General features: G+C 40.5%; 1 protein-coding gene across 7 annotated transcripts in view; it reads right to left on the bottom strand.

The window, feature by feature from the left end:
• Positions 1–17,572, bottom strand: part of PCDH9 (protocadherin 9) — an 878,971-nt gene that overhangs the window by 323,416 nt on the left and 537,983 nt on the right. For 2 of the 7 annotated variants that reach the window (XM_065412750.1, XM_065412758.1), the window contains exons 5-6: positions 4,983–5,009; positions 2,469–2,670 (exon numbers count right to left, since the gene is read on the bottom strand). In XM_065412750.1, coding sequence (XP_065268822.1) covers positions 2,469–2,670; positions 4,983–5,009 — 229 coding nt within the window. Of the gene's footprint in view, positions 1–2,468; positions 2,671–4,982; positions 5,010–16,477; positions 16,512–17,572 lie in introns of all 7 variants that reach the window. The other 5 variants (XM_065412774.1, XM_065412783.1, XM_065412766.1 and 2 more) reach the window with 4 other exon arrangements.

Here is a 17,572-nt window from a genome sequence, read left to right as displayed (position 1 = left end):
TTCTCTGTATTTTTAAAGATTTAATCTAATGCATATGTTTCATTAATGTAACAATATGGGTTCTCACTAACCCCCCCCCCCTCCCGCCGCATAATTGCACCTGTCATCCCAAAGTATTCACAATGCTTTTAAACCATACACACTACAGTAGGAATCACTTCAACAACCACTGAAATCAAACTACCTCTAGGGTTGAATGCAGCAACTCTAACATTGCACAGCAATAATACACTACAGATTAAGACAGGAAGTGTCAAAGATTACCATATCCAATTGACACAACATCAGTAATTTAGGTAGGCAGAATGTAATTACTCACATTCTAATTTTGCCCTAACGCTGGGTAGAACTTCTACTCATGTACGGATGCCGTGGGATCTTTCAGGCCCATAAACTGTCACAAACTATATTTCACATCTCAGAATTAAAAAATAAGAATCTCCAGCCACTTCATTGTTGACCACTTCATTGTTGCTTGGGCTCAACAGTTAAGAGTGGAATCTACATAATCACCAGTGCCTCATGACCTAGGTTTCCTGGGGTGACTTCTGTGAAATAAATTATTACACTCTGCTTAGCTTGTAAGATCTGATGAGATATATAAGACACTATTTAAATGCATGTTTTAATTCAGTCTGATAAAATAATTAGTATAGGAAGCTATATTCCCATGCCTCACTAACCTTCAATGCAGCTTGACCATTAGTTTCTCATAGTTTTGCCATGAATTTAGTGTCCCCAAAGGCTAAATTGTGTATAATCACATCAGTTACAGACATCATTAAAACAGATATATTCATATGAGCTTTAAACACATCTGCCGACTTCGGTGAGTTAGATCATTTGTAATTAATATTGCATGATTGCACGGTGCAGTTGACACCTATTCGCTAATGCAGAAACACTCCCATGTAAGACCTTTGTACAGAGTTTACTGATCCTGCTCTTTGCTCAGCTTTGTTTGATGGACTTTTATGCTATGTGCTATAGAGAGATATATAACTCAGTATCAGCAAAGCCCATGCTACAGTGCCTACAGGTAATGAATGAAGCCTTAAGACAGCCCTGTACTCTAGTTAAATATGTCACTCTTCTCTTGCATGGACAGGGAATTAACAGGATAATTCCACTTAAACTAATCAGTTACATATACTATACACATTTTTCACTCTTAGCTGCTATACTACTACTACTGGTACTTGTGTTTTTGTGGACTTAAGGTCACAGTTTGGGCTGGCCAGAAAACAACATTTCCATTTTGTGAAAAATTTCAAGCTTTGGGAATTTGTTTTTGCGAAATAAGACCAAGACCTTTCAACAGCTTAATGAAAAAACAACAACAACAAAAACATGTACGTGACAGAGACTACATAAAACCCAGAATAGCCAATAGCCCAGTGGTTAGCATGCTTACCCTATGATATGGGATCTCAGCTTTAAATTAAACTATTGGTTATTATAGGAAGTGTCTGTCTGTCTTTCTGTCTCTCTCCTCCTTGAGAAATGTTCCCAGCAAACGTTTTGTCAAAACCAATATGTTTCTGTGAAGTTTAGGTTTTGATGAATCAGCATTTTCCAATGACAAAACACTGTCAAAAAATTCCCAATGAGCCCTAGTCACATTACCTGTAGAGTCCTCAGTTCAGATGTATGATTCTCCCATTATCACTTGCTGAGCTGCATCTATAGTGCAGGATGCAAGCATTATATTTCCAATATACTGTAAAAATTAATTAAAATTAAAAGGAAAAAATAGCTTCCCATATATATAGCCATAGTGGGTGCCAGCCAAACTGCCCATGTGGAACATTGTAGATGAAACTCATATCCATTAGAGCCAAACATGATCTCCCCCGCCCTCCCAAGCTAACGGAGAATCTCCATTTACTTTTGCAAGCAGAAGGGCTTTCAGTGTGACAGCTATTAGAAAGAGGTGGTACCTATATGCAAACTAGCCAGAAAACTATATGTACCCTATTTTGCTCCATTTTTTAACTTAGTTCAATGAAAAATATCACCTACAATTCATTGTTCCTTTGATCTCCAATAGGTATTTAGGATGATTTCAAATCCCATCCCACAGTGAAGACAGAAGCATCATTGTAAGAAGAAAGTGCATAGGTAAATACTAAACAACACTGCAAATGACAACAAAGACAAGCAAGCTACCTTGTAGAACTTCCTTCTTTCTTGTTTTTTCCACTCATCATGTAGTCTGTCTATACATGTTTCCCAAATGAGCACACTTTTTTTTATACTTGTGTTTCTTTTTTACAATCAACATTGCAACATGATATTTCAGGCAACTAATTTAACATGCTGTAAATTCTACTGAACTGCTGTGACTAAATATCCATGCACATGTTCCACATCTCTGCAGCTTAAAAGTTTTTTACAAAGTGAAACGAGAAAACAAAACAAACAAAAACCTCTATCAAAGACTACCAAAGCCTTGAAAGTCAACTCACCAGAGTTGGGGTCAGAGTTGCCATCAGCTTCAGTCCTCTTGTCCGGAGAGGCCTGGTCGTAGAATTCGTCCTGTGGCTGAACCAGAGGGAGAGGGTGTGAGATCAGGGTTCCACTACCCACAGGCTCATGGTCTCCTAGACCACTGTCACTGCAGCTTTCCTGGGAGCCATCAGGGAGGTGAAACGTAACACGGCGCTGGGACTACAAAGAAGAGCACAGGACATGCTGATTAGTGCTCTTTTTTCTGTTCTCTCTCTTAAAAAAAAAAAAAAAAAAAGACTCCTGTGGCACTTTTTTTTTAACCCTGTACAGCAACCCAGGGAAGAAGGCATGCAGGAGAGTGGAGGTTCAGAAGTTTCCATGAGCTCATCTCTGAAGCAAGCCACCCATCAGAAAGCGCTTTTATGTGTTTCTTGCCATGTTAAAGGGACGACATACAAATCTTGTCTTGAACAACAGAAATCTTTGGGAACTATGCTAAGAAAAGCAGGCAACAGAACACTGACGATTGAATCACCCATTGAAGTCAGCAAACAGTGTGAACATATCACCTACACAATCAGTGTGTGTATCTTAAAACTTTCCCCCACTCTTTCCAGGACCAGAATGATAAAAGTCTATTTAATTATACTATCCATTGTTGTGTGCAGTGTTGTTGTAGACATGTTGGTTTCAGGATACTAGAGAGACAAAGTGGATGAGGTAATATTTACTGAACCAACTTCTGCTGGTGAGAGAGGAAAGCTTTCTAGCTACACATATCTGAGGAAGAGCTCTGTGTGGCTCACAAGCTTGTCTCTCTCACCAAAAGACATTGGTCTAATAAAAGATATTACCTCACCCACCATGTCTCTCTATTTAATGATACTAACACTTAGCATTTATAACATTGCTTTGAAATTACAGTGATTAACTAGGATTCACAGAACACATCCATGGAGTAGCTGATTACTACAATAATTTTACAGAGGAGAAGACTAAGGTTAGATGCTTTGCTCAATGGAACAGAGTGAGGCAGAGCCAGGATTAGAAGTTATCTCAAATTACAGGACAGGACTAAGGGAATCTGACTAAAGTATTTGCACAGGATACACCTGAAGTGGTTAACAAACAATCTTGATTTTTAAACAACTCTCGACTAAGGAAGTAAGCTGACTTTGTGAATTGGGACCACAAAATGATCGAATAATTCCTCATGAGTCACACAGTATTGCAAGATGCAAACTCCCCCTTTTAGCAGCTAGTGGCTATGGAACAGAATGAGGTTTTTCATAAAAGCAGTATGATCATAATATTAAGTGTATCATGAGATAACGCTACGTTCTCAGACACTGGAGGCAACTAGAGCATCCCAAGAGAGGAGATACCTTAAGCTAAGCACATCTTCCCTCAAAATCTGAATTGTAGAAGTGGACAGTCCTTTTAAGACGTTCCTCACACTGTAATACCAGTTTCCCCGCTGTTGCAAAGTGGTGTAGTTCCACTGAAGTCAATGACCTTTGCCAATTTATACCAGCCAAGGATTTAGCTCTCAGTGTTTTTTGACTAGGCCAACTTTTACATCAAACTATACCAGTTAGTTTATCTTATGACTTCTTTCACTCTATAGTTGATTCTCTGAACATACTGTGTAATCAGTATTGCTAGCAGATTCTTTTTCCCTTAGAGATGAACAGAATACATTTCAATTGTAAACAAATATAGCTTAATATCTTTTCCTTGTTACCTATCAGCTCTGTGTTCTTGGGGAACCAGGGCACAGTACCCAGCCTGTCTGACTCATGAAAGATCTCTGACCCTCCTCCCCCCACGAGCCTCCGCTTGAACCAAAGCCGATCAGAAGAAAGACTTACAAAAAGCAATGAAAAAGCAGGGAGAGACACATCTAAACCCCCCGGGACAAGGGTGACAGGATTAAGGAAACTCCCCTTGCCTCATTTGCATCAAATATGGGACAGGGAAGCATCTCTATTAGCATACAGAATGGAGAACAGAGATTCCAAGGCAAGAACCGCACTGAACTCTGGGACCAGAAAAGCAGGAAAGCACTGCATGATGGGTAATCTCTGCTCCAGATCTTAATGAACCCACACCTGTACACACCCAGCTCAGTAGTTATCAGACCAATTCTAGTAATAAATCCTTTACTGGTATCCAAAATACTGAAGCTGCCTAATTGCATTGTGAGCTCCCTCGAAGGAACACTGCACATAGCCAGGAATGGTCAGTTCCCACTGTCTAGCCTGAACAAAACAACTTTGGTATATTCCCTTGAGCCATCAGTTTACCCACAAACAAATCTAGTGTTCTCCCTTGAACCACTGTTTTTTCCCTACAGAAAACCCTACCCATGCTCAAGTAAATGCTGTGATGCCTGGATCCAAAATCTGCATCAGTTCCATTGGGACTTCATCTTCTCCTGACTGATCATGCTGGGGGCTCTGTCTGTCTCCAGCACTCCGGACACTCAGCTACCACCACCGCCTGGGAACCCTGATCGATTCAAACTTCACGGAGTGGTGAGAGCTCTCTCTCTCTCTCTAGCTAGGTATAGCCTTCTGACGTTGACTTGTGTGATCAGTTATAGTTTTCTAAACCTGACTTTTGTAGTCAAATTTAAGTTAGATTTAATATCATAACTGTTTTGTTTGTTTGGCTCTCCTTGTATGGTGATTACTTGGCAATAAATAACTTTCATTGTTAGGCTGGTTGCTTCTCTCTCTCTCCCCGCTCGTGTGTGTTTTTGACTTCCCCATTCGCTCTACAGCAGCTCTTCTCGTACCTAAGCTAAAAGATCCCTGCAGCGCCCAAAAATCCTGTGGGGTTTGCTCATCAAGTGGGTTACTACCAGAACAATTGTAACGTGAAAGTGGAGATAGGGACGTGTGGAACCTGAGACATATGAGGGTGGCAGCTCGGAAGTGCTGCTTGACCCAGTCTGCTGAGTCCAGGGGCATATGAGGGTGGCAGATTGAAAGTGCTGCTTGACCCAGCCTGCTCAGACATGCTCTCTTCCGGTGCAGTGCCCGTGGCATATGAGGGTGACAGCTTGGGTGCTGTTCAACCCAGCCTACTGAGTCCAGGGACATATAAGGGGTCAGCTTGGGAGTGCTGATTAACCCGGTCCACTCAGACGCGCTCTGTTAATATGTGTGTGAGTGTTCGTCTGATTCTGGGGCTGGAAGAACCCAGCCCTGGGGAACCTAGGTCCTGCAGGATAGCTCCATTGGGAGGGAACTTGCAGAAGGGAGAAGTAGAGCTCCATATGAAAACACAAGTAACTCAAGCAGCACATTGATAGAATTACAGACCCCACCCCCGAAGAGTACCCCTAATAAATGAGTGTACCCCAAAGTAACGGGCAAATCTGGTAACATTCTGCATTTATCTCCAAATAACCACATTCAGAGTACTGTATTTCCAAAACAAGAGATGATGACACTAGCAGGACTTTCAGCAGCACAAGAAAGGCATTTTCTTTTAATATTTGTGAAGTAAAAGGGCAACATAAGGCAATATCAACAGTTGAGGAAAACAGATCTCTAAATTAGGGAGCCAATAAAAGTCCTTCTCTTCAAGACTATATGAAATAGTTAAGAAACAAACAGGTCTGACTCAGCTAAACAGAATCATCTGCAATTCCAAGAGCATTCCAAAGGCCTCTAGGGTTATACAGCAAAGAAAGCTGATCGTAGTTAAAACAATAATTCCTCATACTAACAGGCATACACAATCCATTATGGCTGCTTCTACTCCATTGTCATGTCGGGGTGTTATAACAAGGGGATTGGATACATAAGAGTACCTAGATAGATATGGGGGTCAGGTTTTTCCTGGCTGATTAGTCAGCTGAAGATACATTTCACAGCCTCAACAAGGACAGTGGGAGCTCCTTAGCTGACAGCTCAGTTTTTGAAGTTGTCCAGTGAAAGAAGAAAGGTTTCAGCTGTAGTATTGCAGCACCTCACAAATATCAATGGAATTATTCTCATAACTCTGAGGTCAGCAAGCATTATCTCAATTTCACTGATGGGGAACCAAGGCATACGGACATACATGACTTGTGAAAGGTCAATCAGGAAACTTAAGGTAGAGCCATGAATATAACACAAGATCTCCCAAGTCCCATTCTGGTGCATTAACCCCAGAACATCTTTCCTTTCCCTACAGCCCAAAATGTGATCCATCCTAACACATCAGGCACTCAAAATAAGGAAGTATTGTGAGCATGCAACATTCCAAGCACCTTCCCAAGCAGCCTTTCCCTCCCTTTGTCAACCTTGTTGGCCTTCCAAAACATACTGAACCCTCCTTGCTGAATAACATTGAGGACCACTGTGCTTTTGTTTTGAAAGGAAAGCTGCCCATATTTCTTTTCCTCACTAAGTTAAGTCAAACTGTTGGCAGTCAAGGAGCTCACAATATCCTTGTTCCATCTCATCTATACAGTCACTAACTACAGCATTTCAAATGCATTTTTCCTCCAGATGGGATCAATCTATGATGAATAACAAGCTTTATGATCAATGTACAGCACACCTAAAACATCCTGGTCATGGATGGCAAGCCCTTATGATCTCAATGCAAGTTTTTAGCTGTATTTCATGCACACACAGAATACCTCTACTAGCTTGTTAGCACTTTTCACTTTTCTAATTACAAAACCTGTCTGCACTAAATTCACTTTTTAAAATATATGTATTTTTAAATGAGTGACTTTTTTCCATGGAGACTGTATTAATAACCGAAACTATTCTAAATATACATTCTTAGCAGATACCATAGCCACTTTGAAGCAGTAAGAAATAGTCTAAGAAGAAAGAAAGTTGGGAATGTACAAGTATCAGAAATTAATCAGCAACTAAATTTTTGCAGTGGCTACAGCAAAACTTAAAGATCTGCATAATATATAACCATGTATCATTGTGTGAGTAACATTCTATCATTTAACAAATCCATTAGATCTTGACATCATGGATTTTAGACCCATTTGAGGTCAACCATGCAACAATCTACATGTGATTAAGGCATCAAATGAGCCTACAAATCACTAAGGCTGGACAAGCCATTTGAAAACCTTTCTGCCCTGTAATATTCTGCTGAGCTGAATCCAAATGTTGCAAGTGAAGGTTCAATATACACCATGACAATGTGGAGGCTGTTTGTGTCACAACATTGATGCAAACTTGCTTATATCACATCACATTTTGAGCATGATTTAGGGAAATACAACTTAGATGGAGTTACTATAAGGTGGGTACATAACTGGTTGGAAAACCATTCCCAGAGACAGGTTTCAGAGTAGCAGCCGTGTTAGTCTAATCCGCAAAAAGAACAGGAGTACTTGTGGCACCTTAGAGACTAACAAATTTATTTGAGTTATCAGTGGTTCACAGTCATGCTTGAAGGGCATAACAAGTGGGGTCCCGTAGGATCAATTCTGGGTCTGGCTCTGTTCAATATCTTCATCAATGATGTAGATAATAGCATACAGAGTACACTGATAAAGTTTGTGGATGATACCAAACAGAGGCATGGCAAGTGCTTTGGAGAATAAGATTAAAATTCAAAATGATCTGGACAAACCAGATAAATGATCTGAAGTAAATAGGATGAAATTCAATAAGGACAAATGCTCTTATTAAGGAACAATCAGTTGCACACATACAAAACGGGAAATGACTGCCTAGGAAGGCGTACTGCAGAAAGGGATCTGGGGGGTCGTGTGGATCACAAGCTAAATATGAGTCAATAGTGTAACACTGTTGCAAAAAAAAAAAAAAAACCCATCATTCTGGGATTTATTAGCAGGAGTCTTGTAAGCAAGACACAGAGAAGTAATTCTTCCACACTGATCGGGCCTCAACAGAAGTATTGTGTTCAATTCTGGGCACCACATTTCAGTAAAGATGTGGACAAATTGGAGAAAGTCAAGAGAACAACAACAAAAATGACCTATGACAGAAGATTGAAAAAAATGGGATTGTTTCGTCTGGAGAAGAGAAACCTAAGAGGGGACATGGTAACAGTTTTCAAGTACATAAAATGTTGTTACAAAGAGGAGGGTGAAAAATTGTTCTCCTTAATCTCTGAGGATAGGACAAGAAGCAATGAGCTTAAATTGCAGCAAGGGCGGTTTAGGTTGGACATTAGAAAAAACTTCCTGTCAGGGTGGTTAAGTACTGGAATAAATTGCCTAGGGAGGTTGTGGAATCTCCATCATTGGAGACTTTTAAGAGCAGGTTAGGCAAACACCTGTCAGGGATGGTGTAGATAATACTTAGTCCTGCCACAAGTGCAAGGGACAGGACTAGATGACCTTTCGAGGTCCCTTCAAGTCCTATGATTCTATTAGTTTTGCTGCTATTGAAATCTAAACTTTTCTTCATATATTCAATCCTAGATTATCATTAGAACTGGGCAAAACTCCGTAGTTTAAGAATTCCTTTCAATTTATCTCATTCCTGATGTACATGTATTTGCATTGCATTTGTTTGAGTTTCAGATGGACACAAAAATCGAAATTCAACTGAAACCCCCTTGTAAATCTATGAAGCAGGCCAGGATCCCTCAACTGTTCTTTGAACCTGGGCTGAGTTTTAATTTTAACCAAACCCAACATATTTTGTGCTGTTTCAAGTGTCACTGAAACACAGCCCCCTTTAGTCACCTGGTGCAGGAGATTCCATACAGCTCATCCCGCTAAAGGATTATTTCACATATGAGAATGATACAGAAAATTTCTCATGCCTTTGATATTGTTATATCAGGGATCGGCAACCTTTGGCATGTGACCCATCAGGGAAAGCCGCTGGCAGGCCAGGACCGTTTATTTACTTGCAGCGTCCGCAGGTTCAGCCGATCGCAGCTCCCGCTGGCCGTGGTTCACTGCTCCAGGCCAATGGGGGCTGCGAGAAGCAGCGGTCAGCATATCCCTCGGCCCGTTGCCAATCCCTGTGTTATAGTAATGTGACACTGGCTGACCACGTCATGCTAGAATGTATTCAGGTCAGTTCACTTGTGTAGATCAAGGTAAGGGTTAGATGTATAAGTGTATATTCAGATGTTTCAACTTAATGAAAACTAGTGAAATTTTACTGGTATTGTTTTTGCTTATCTGTTCCTGTCATACTTCAATAGCAAACACTGTATGGTAAATAGCCTTGTTACTAAATTACTCAAAGAAATCTTGTGAAATGCAAATGAAGGACTTAAGGACTTTAACAGAAAATGCTAATTTCAAAGAAGTTGGCCATCATGTATATGGTCGAGGTCAAAAGTCTAAGTGCATCCCTCACTCACCATCAAAGGAAAAGCCCATATTGGTAGAGAGACTTCTTTCTTTGGGAAGATACTATAACTATGGATTCAAGGAAAGATCCTGTATTTCTGAACTGTTTGGATTCTAACGGGACAGAATAGCTGAATGAGAAGACAGCGATCCTCAGAGTTATTATGGATAGCGCTGAAAGACTTTTGGGAGACTGGCAGTTTAGAACATCATCATTTTGAGTTACTAACTGTGATTTATCTCTTGTTATATTTTACCTGCTTTAAACTCTCAATAACTCATTTCTTTTCTAAGTTAATAAATCCTTAGTTAGTTTACTATAGAATTGGCTGCCAGCGTTGTCTTTGGTGTAAGATCTGGAGTACCAATTGATCTGGGGTAAGTGGCTGGTCCCTTGGGACTGGAAGCAACCTGATGGTGTGATTTTTGGTTTTAATAACCTTTTATCACAAAGTTCAGTGTGTCTGGGTGGCAAGAGAGACTGGAGAGTCCAAGGGGACTGTCTGTGACTCCATGGTAAGACTGGTACGGAGATCCAGGAGCTCACATTTGTTACTGGCTTGGTGAAATATTATTATAGAACACACCACCAGTTTGGGGTGTCTGTCCTGACAGTCTTCTGACAGTCTGCCCTGAGGTAAGTATTCAGAGTTGTGAGCCACTCTAGACAGCATGACAAGTATCATCAGTGTTTTCCAACTTATAGAGATTATTCAAGTTACACTATGAATGCAATTTTGTTCTGGGGAAGGTATTTGAGACTAGTTGGCCAGCCACCTGATGCCTTTCATCATAACAACAAACAAAATTGAAGTACACAACAGCAAAACAGCCCTGAGTTAAACTGATTTAGTTGCCTATTGCTCATCGCAAAAAATGAGAGCTGATCGTGGCTTTCCAAGAATATGAATTTCAGTTTGTTTAAATACTGGATATAAATAATAGCTATAGTATTTTGTGAATGTCAACAGCAACAACAACAAAATGCCTTTCTTTGAAAATATTCCTAATCTTATTGTTCAGGTACAGAACAATAAAGCTGTGTTTGCCACAGCATATTACATTTTCATGGTAAACTTGTTTTATTTCAAAGCATTAAAACCTATTTAAAAATACACTTTAGTCATAGCTTATCTTTTCCCCCCATATATTCTGCTGTCACAGTTTTTCACACTTTTGTTGCCTTGATGTCATGAGTTGTAATTAAAAATGAACAAACACAAATTTTTAAAAAAGTAGAGTAAAAAATCTGGAGCTCTTTGGCTGCTTTCCAAATGCTGTAGATTGGTATGAATGTTAAAGGTATTGTGCCTAAGTAATGTATTTTCAGCAGACAGGTTTTGTAAATATAGGTTGATACTAGATTTACTACAGTATTCTTCAGTAAATGGCACAAAACAATCTTAAAGCCCTTACTGAGGCAAAACAATTGACTTTAAGTGAATTTTGACTTTAATGAGTAATTTTGCCTGAGCAAGAACTTTTGAAACCCCTGTAACAATGTAGTAAGCTTTAGGGACTGATTTTCAGAAGTGTTCAGCACTGTCTCCACTGGGCCAGGCATGTGAAGACAGTTTAATTTAAGTATTCAGTTTCGAAAAAAATTATCAGCAACCAACAGTTCCCATTGTTCTCAATAAGCACTGTTTGAAATCTGGCCCCTTTATATAAGTAGTGAAATGGTAGTTTTTGGGTGCAGACCTCTTTTGAAAATTTGACCCATGATGTTTTGTATCACTACTGTATTATGTTTATTAATAAAGTGTCTAAGACAAAATTTGTATTACTGTTCTGGGTCTCTGCTTCCCAGAGCTACAGAACTGCCCACAAATTCACCCTTTGCCTTAGAATGTATCTGCAGAATATAATCTAAAATTAAAAAAGAAAAAAAAGTCCTCTAGACTGTATTGTTGCAAAGTTCACATGCTGAATGAAAACCATGTATGAAATGACAGTGTTGTTCTCGTTAGTTATAAACCAAAAGCCTAAACAATGGACCTGATTTTCTTCTCAACACAACTGTAAGTTAAGGACCCTGATTACTGTTTCTCCAGACAAGTAAGAGTCACCAGACCTTGTTGTTCAAACCAAGTTGAATTAAGCAATGCAGAATGGCCAACCATTGCCACCTATTATATCCAACAAGGGAATAGATCCTCATTTGATGCAAACTGTCAGAGGTATTGAAGTCAAATTTGGAATATATTTGCATCACCTCACAATCTGTCCCCCACCCCCATCCTCTGCAATCCCAGTTTTGGATTCGGCCAAGCTTTGTGAAAATAAAGGAGAGAAGAAGATTAAAAAAGAGAAACAACGGTGGAGAAAAAGAAAGCAAAGCCAATCTGACATTTTTTCTGATGACATGACAGAATTGCTTAATCTACAGAAGCTCAGAAAACAGCATGAAAACAATATATTCTGAATGAGAACAATGAGGGAAAGATCTGTAAGCCACATATTCTACTGATTCTAAAACCCACACATGAACAACAGATAAAGTTAGATCAACAGAAAGAGGGAAATATACTCCTGAAGGATAGGGAAAAATGGAGAAGAGAAATAGTTGTATGTGCACATTGTTAGAGGAAAATGTTAGGTAATAAATATATGTGTGGAAAGGCTATGTTTCTACTGAGGCCCAGGCGGGGGCTGTTTTCTGTAGATTGGCCCTCTTTGGGTCGTATCAGATATTGTCATTTATTGCATTGCAGCACCCTGTTCACTCTCATATAATTTGCTTGATAGGACTGAGCCTGTAACTGGAGCAGAAGAGATGAAGGTCAGATGTACTGAAATAATAAAATAAATACTAATAAAATAATAATAATACATAAACCCAGAAAAAATAGACTGACAGCTTTAGTCTGAAATGACAGACAGGTTTCCAGAGTACCATTAAATTTTAGTAGTGTAACATAACACAGGTAATACATGGTTACTTCTTTGTCTCTGCTAGCCAAATTCTTCTCAGGGCTGGAGATATTTGGAGTAGGAATTCTAATTTGATCATGGAGTTGTGTGGTGGGGGACACCCTATTTATTTATTTTAACTCAAGCCAAAAGAGGCCAGTAAATCCACAGACATATATCTAAATTATTTAAAGACTGAAATAATATTTCCCTCAGGGTGGAACTGGACCAGATACTTCTAAGAGGCAGGTTCTCTACAATAATATAAAGTAACTCTGCTAAATGAGTTTACCAAAAGGATTAAAAGTCTCCAAAAGTTCATATATATGTATGGATTTTCACTGGCTTTAAAAAACATTAAATTGTAAAAAAAAAAAAAAAAAAAATAGCTTACAACTCAGAAGGCCAGGTTTTTTTTATTTAAATTTCCTTTAAAGGAATCACTCCTATACCTGCAAGCCTAGAATGTACTTCTATGGGCAGACTGAAAAGTCCTCAAAACAAAGATTTATATAATTTAGATCAGTCATCATCAAGAAGTACTCCCTCACTCCCTTTCAAACAGAATTGTAGGACAGTGGCAGGCTGGGCAGGGTTTGCTAGGAATTTCCAAGAATGAAGGGCTCCTTGCCTCTCCCAACCAATTGTGGATCAGATTTGTGTTGGACCAAGGCACAGGTTTGTCTATGGAGCCCTCTTTTTTGTAAGAGTAGGGGAATGGTGCCTACCTCTTCTTTAAGACTGAGTTAAGGGATAAGCAAAAGGCTATTCAGACTCTCCTCCTGCTGCAGCAGTGTTTTCCCTCCCACCCACAAGCTGGGGCAGGGTCTTAAGCCAAGCATTCAGCCCTTTTCCTCAGACTATGATATTAGTGTTGAATTGGAGCATGCATCACTGTTGTTATGCCAACTAACCTTAGGTTTCTTTACTGTTCAGGTCAATGCAGAATCTCATTTGGGTTTCCACATATTTTGGAATGTTATATTGTAACTTCAAAGATGGACATACATGTAATCTCCTGCAAAGTGAGGGAGGGAGATCTCTCGCCCAGAACTGTGGGACTCAAAGGCAGCCTCAGAGGTGACCTGAACCTTCTCATTGGGAATGGAGGGTGTGTCCCAAGCTGGCTGGGTAGTGGTTTTGACTTTGAGTCCACCAGTCAGAATAAAATGTGGCTCGTGGTCACTCTGAGTGACTACAGCTATCTTTTGCTGCACTATATTCAGCCCTCCCCTTTTCTCATGTTAATATTGCTGTCATTTATCTAATAAATGTGCCGTCTTTGTGTCTAGTTTGTAAGGGCTTTTTCCTGGACAATGGAAAGACTGACGTACATTTTTTAACCACAGAAAATAAACACAACGCTGTCATTTATTTCACTTCAAGTACTGCCTTCCTAATATCCAATTAGAATATAGATATTAGGTGCTTATTAGGAAAAGGATTTATCTACAATTGCCTTGACTCAAAGTAAAATAAATTTGACGTAACAAGAAAATTAAGTGGTAAAATTTAATCTCACCTAACTAATGGCCTTGCTCAATGTGTGAGTCAGTTAGCAATAATACTACTACTTCATATTTTAGTCTTTAAAAAACAGAATTAATGTGTCTAAGGGTTAGGAAACCAAGTGAATTCTAGGCCCATGGATAGGTAAATTAGTATCTCATTCGGGAGGGAGGGAAAAAATCTATATGCTGTATAGAATATGGTAACACTCTACAATAGGAGACATCAATAAGGTTTCCTTGGTAGGCAACTAAGCTAACGTGTTAGTAAATCTGTAGGATACTAGTCATCAAACTGCTGTAATCTAGTAAATTGTAATTCACCAGTACCATCAAGTGATTCTCTCTGGGCATATAGAAGGGTGGCCAAACTTACTGACCCTCCGAGCTGCATACGACAATCTTGAGAAATTCGAGAGCCGGGGTGCACCTGCCAGGCTCAGGGATTCAGCCTTGTGGGAAGTGGCTGATGGGACTCAGGGCTTCAGCCCTGCTCCTGCTGAAGCCCCGAGCACTGGCAGGTGCATCCCATGGGGCTGAAGCCTCGAGACCTCCCTCCCCACTGGGCAGAACCCCTACCCCACGGCAAGGCAGAAGTCCTGAGCTTCCCCCCTCCAGTCTGGTAGGTGGAGAATGAGGGAGGCATGGGGGTCTCCATGAGGTGCACTTTAACTGTAAAAGAGCCGCATGTGGCTTGCAAGTTTGGCCAAACCTAACATATAGGATAAACGTTTCAAATTGGATGTCTAAAGTTAGTTTCAAAAATCCACAGATAGATACTGAGGACAGTGTTTTCAAACTTAAGAGCCTGATGGTAACCTTCAAACTTCAGGTACTCGAGTTTGAAAATCTTGGCCTACCCACCCTACTATGGATTCAGCAACATAACTTTAAACACATACGTTTGAAAATTCTGGCCATTTGCTGTTTAAGTGGGATGCCTCAGTGGGGTGGATGTCATTGACAAAGACGTAATAAACTAACTCTACATTACTTTATCCTGTTACTCTTCTATAGTCTATTAAATTAGTTGTTTTTGCAAGGCAGAACACAAAGAAGTCAGATAAAACTTAATTGTTTGTAATGGAATTATATTTTATATGCTCTTTAGATGTTGAAAGACTTAAGTGTTCAGTTTGATTTTGGTAACTAGCTGCCAGAACTGCAGAACTCAGATGGCACACTGTAAGTGCCCTAAATTGGAGAGGAACCACAGAAGCACTGCACCACTTATTATAAGCTCTCCACACTCTTACAAATTTTGCAGTAGTAAAAAGCGTATGTGGATGAATAATGCCTTCTGTTTGTTAAAAAGTTGGGGGAAATGCTTCCAATGAAGCAGGGGCTCCAAACGCACCAGCAGAACATGCACAAACACCTTCCCTGGCATGGAAAACAAGGTGATTGGCCTGTAGCTCTTATATTTACTGAGCGGTCCCTTGCCCTTATAAAGTGAGATCAGAATACTGTCCTTCCAGGCAGTTGGCAAGGTTCCAGTTCTCCGGGGAAGATAGGCCAGTAGTGATTCCGCTACCAGGTCAATAGCACATTTTAGCAGCTCTGCAGGTATGCCATCAGTGCCAGCTGCGACTCCGCTTTTCAGTTTGCATATGACTCACTTCACTTCATCTAACATTGGTGCATCAGTACAAGTGTCTGCGTCCGAAACCACAGTGGTGGCCAAATCATCCAGCTTTGAGAAAGTGGCAGCTGGAAGGTGGTTCAGGGCTCTGTGATAATATTCCAGCCAGCATGAGAGGATGTTGTCATTCAATTCACATTGACAGCCTTGGCTGCTGTTCTGGATGTCGTTCATAGCAACTACCTCTTGACCGCTGAGATGGTGGATCACGTGGAATGCCAGCTTTAAGTCTCCACTGGCTAAGCTGAGTTCAACATCATCCACCACTTGGTTATAATATGCCTTGTGATCACAAGGTGCCAGGGTATTGAACTTTCACGTCAGTTGATTATGAGTGCGCTTATCACTATGCTTGCGGGCTGTGGCCTTCAATTTAATTATCTGGAAGGCCTCCTCTGATAGCCATGGTTGACATGCTGGGTGCTTATAGCTGATCATCTGCTTGGTGAATTGGTGGAGGATGCAGATGAACAGAGATCAGGAGATTTCGACATTTTCTGGCAGGTCATTTAGAGCCAAGAAACATTTGCTAACATCGATACAAAACCTGTTGGCTAAACCTGGAACACAGAGAAGTGCATCAATGTCAAACTTCTACATAATTGAAGAGGGCTTACTTACTCGTCAAAGCATCAGTGTCATGCGGGCAACCACTATGTGGTGACCCATGTTTGTGGCACATTCCGCACTGCAATACACTCTGCAGGAGGTGAAGGTGTCATATGTAACGATGCGGTCCAACTCCTTCTGAGTGACGCCATCATGAGAGATCCAGGACATCCAGTGTATGTGTTGCCGCTTGAACCATGACCCAAGAATGGATTTTGGGAGGTGCAGAATGTGCCCAATTTGCAGGGAGTGCCAGTAACTGCATTTAGGTCGCCAGAATAACAAGATTATCATGTGGAGGGATGGTGTGTACTAGAGATTCCAATTGATCATAGAAATTATCTTTTTTGACTAAATCAGCAGATTCCTCTGTCGACGCATGGGTTACTATGTCAGGGAGGTGACCATGCCAATGTTTAAGATGTGCCATAAGTAATCAAGAAGACATGGGCATCTAAGTTATCAAGGAGGACTTGGCAATAGTAATGCTACCCCATGTGAGTGATTAGGACCACGTGGAATACAGAAATAATGAATCTTCCACCTTGTGCCATCCATGATCTATCAGTCTTGCTTCCATTAGACCAGCCATTAATATGCCAAGATGGTCCATTTCATGTGAGACAGCAACCTGATCACCATGCCTCTAAAGATTTGCAACTTTCCTGACTTGGCAGAGATCCCAGCTATGTTTGAATACATATATTGCAGACGCCATCTGCTAACATGCATCGGAAGCATCGTCCGCAACGGTCAGGCTTTATGAGGAACAGGTCCACATTAGATGACATTTTGGCCCTCTGTTTGTTTTCAGAGATACACCATGATTTCAAGAAGCCTCTGCACATGGCGTATGTTGCTCTTAAGGCTGATTTTGAGTCAGTTGACGAAGGTGCACTATGGAAGGCCGTAAAGAGCGTAGGTGTCCTAACCACTCAGCTGAACTTGATTATCAAGCTGTATAATGGAACCACTGCCCATGTACATCTTGGGAATTGGATGTTGGCACCTTTTAAATCAGTATTTGGTGTCAGGCAGGGCTATGTGTTGGCCCCTGCACTCCTTTTGTCAGGCAATGGATTTCATAATGCAGCATTCCATCAGATCAATGGGCATTAAGATTGGTGATATCTCGCTCTC

This window comes from Emys orbicularis, chromosome 1 (genome assembly GCF_028017835.1).
Source record: "Emys orbicularis isolate rEmyOrb1 chromosome 1, rEmyOrb1.hap1, whole genome shotgun sequence".
In the NCBI taxonomy this organism is placed as follows: Eukaryota; Metazoa; Chordata; order Testudines; family Emydidae; genus Emys; species Emys orbicularis.
This window is presented reverse-complemented; position numbering and strand designations above follow the sequence as displayed.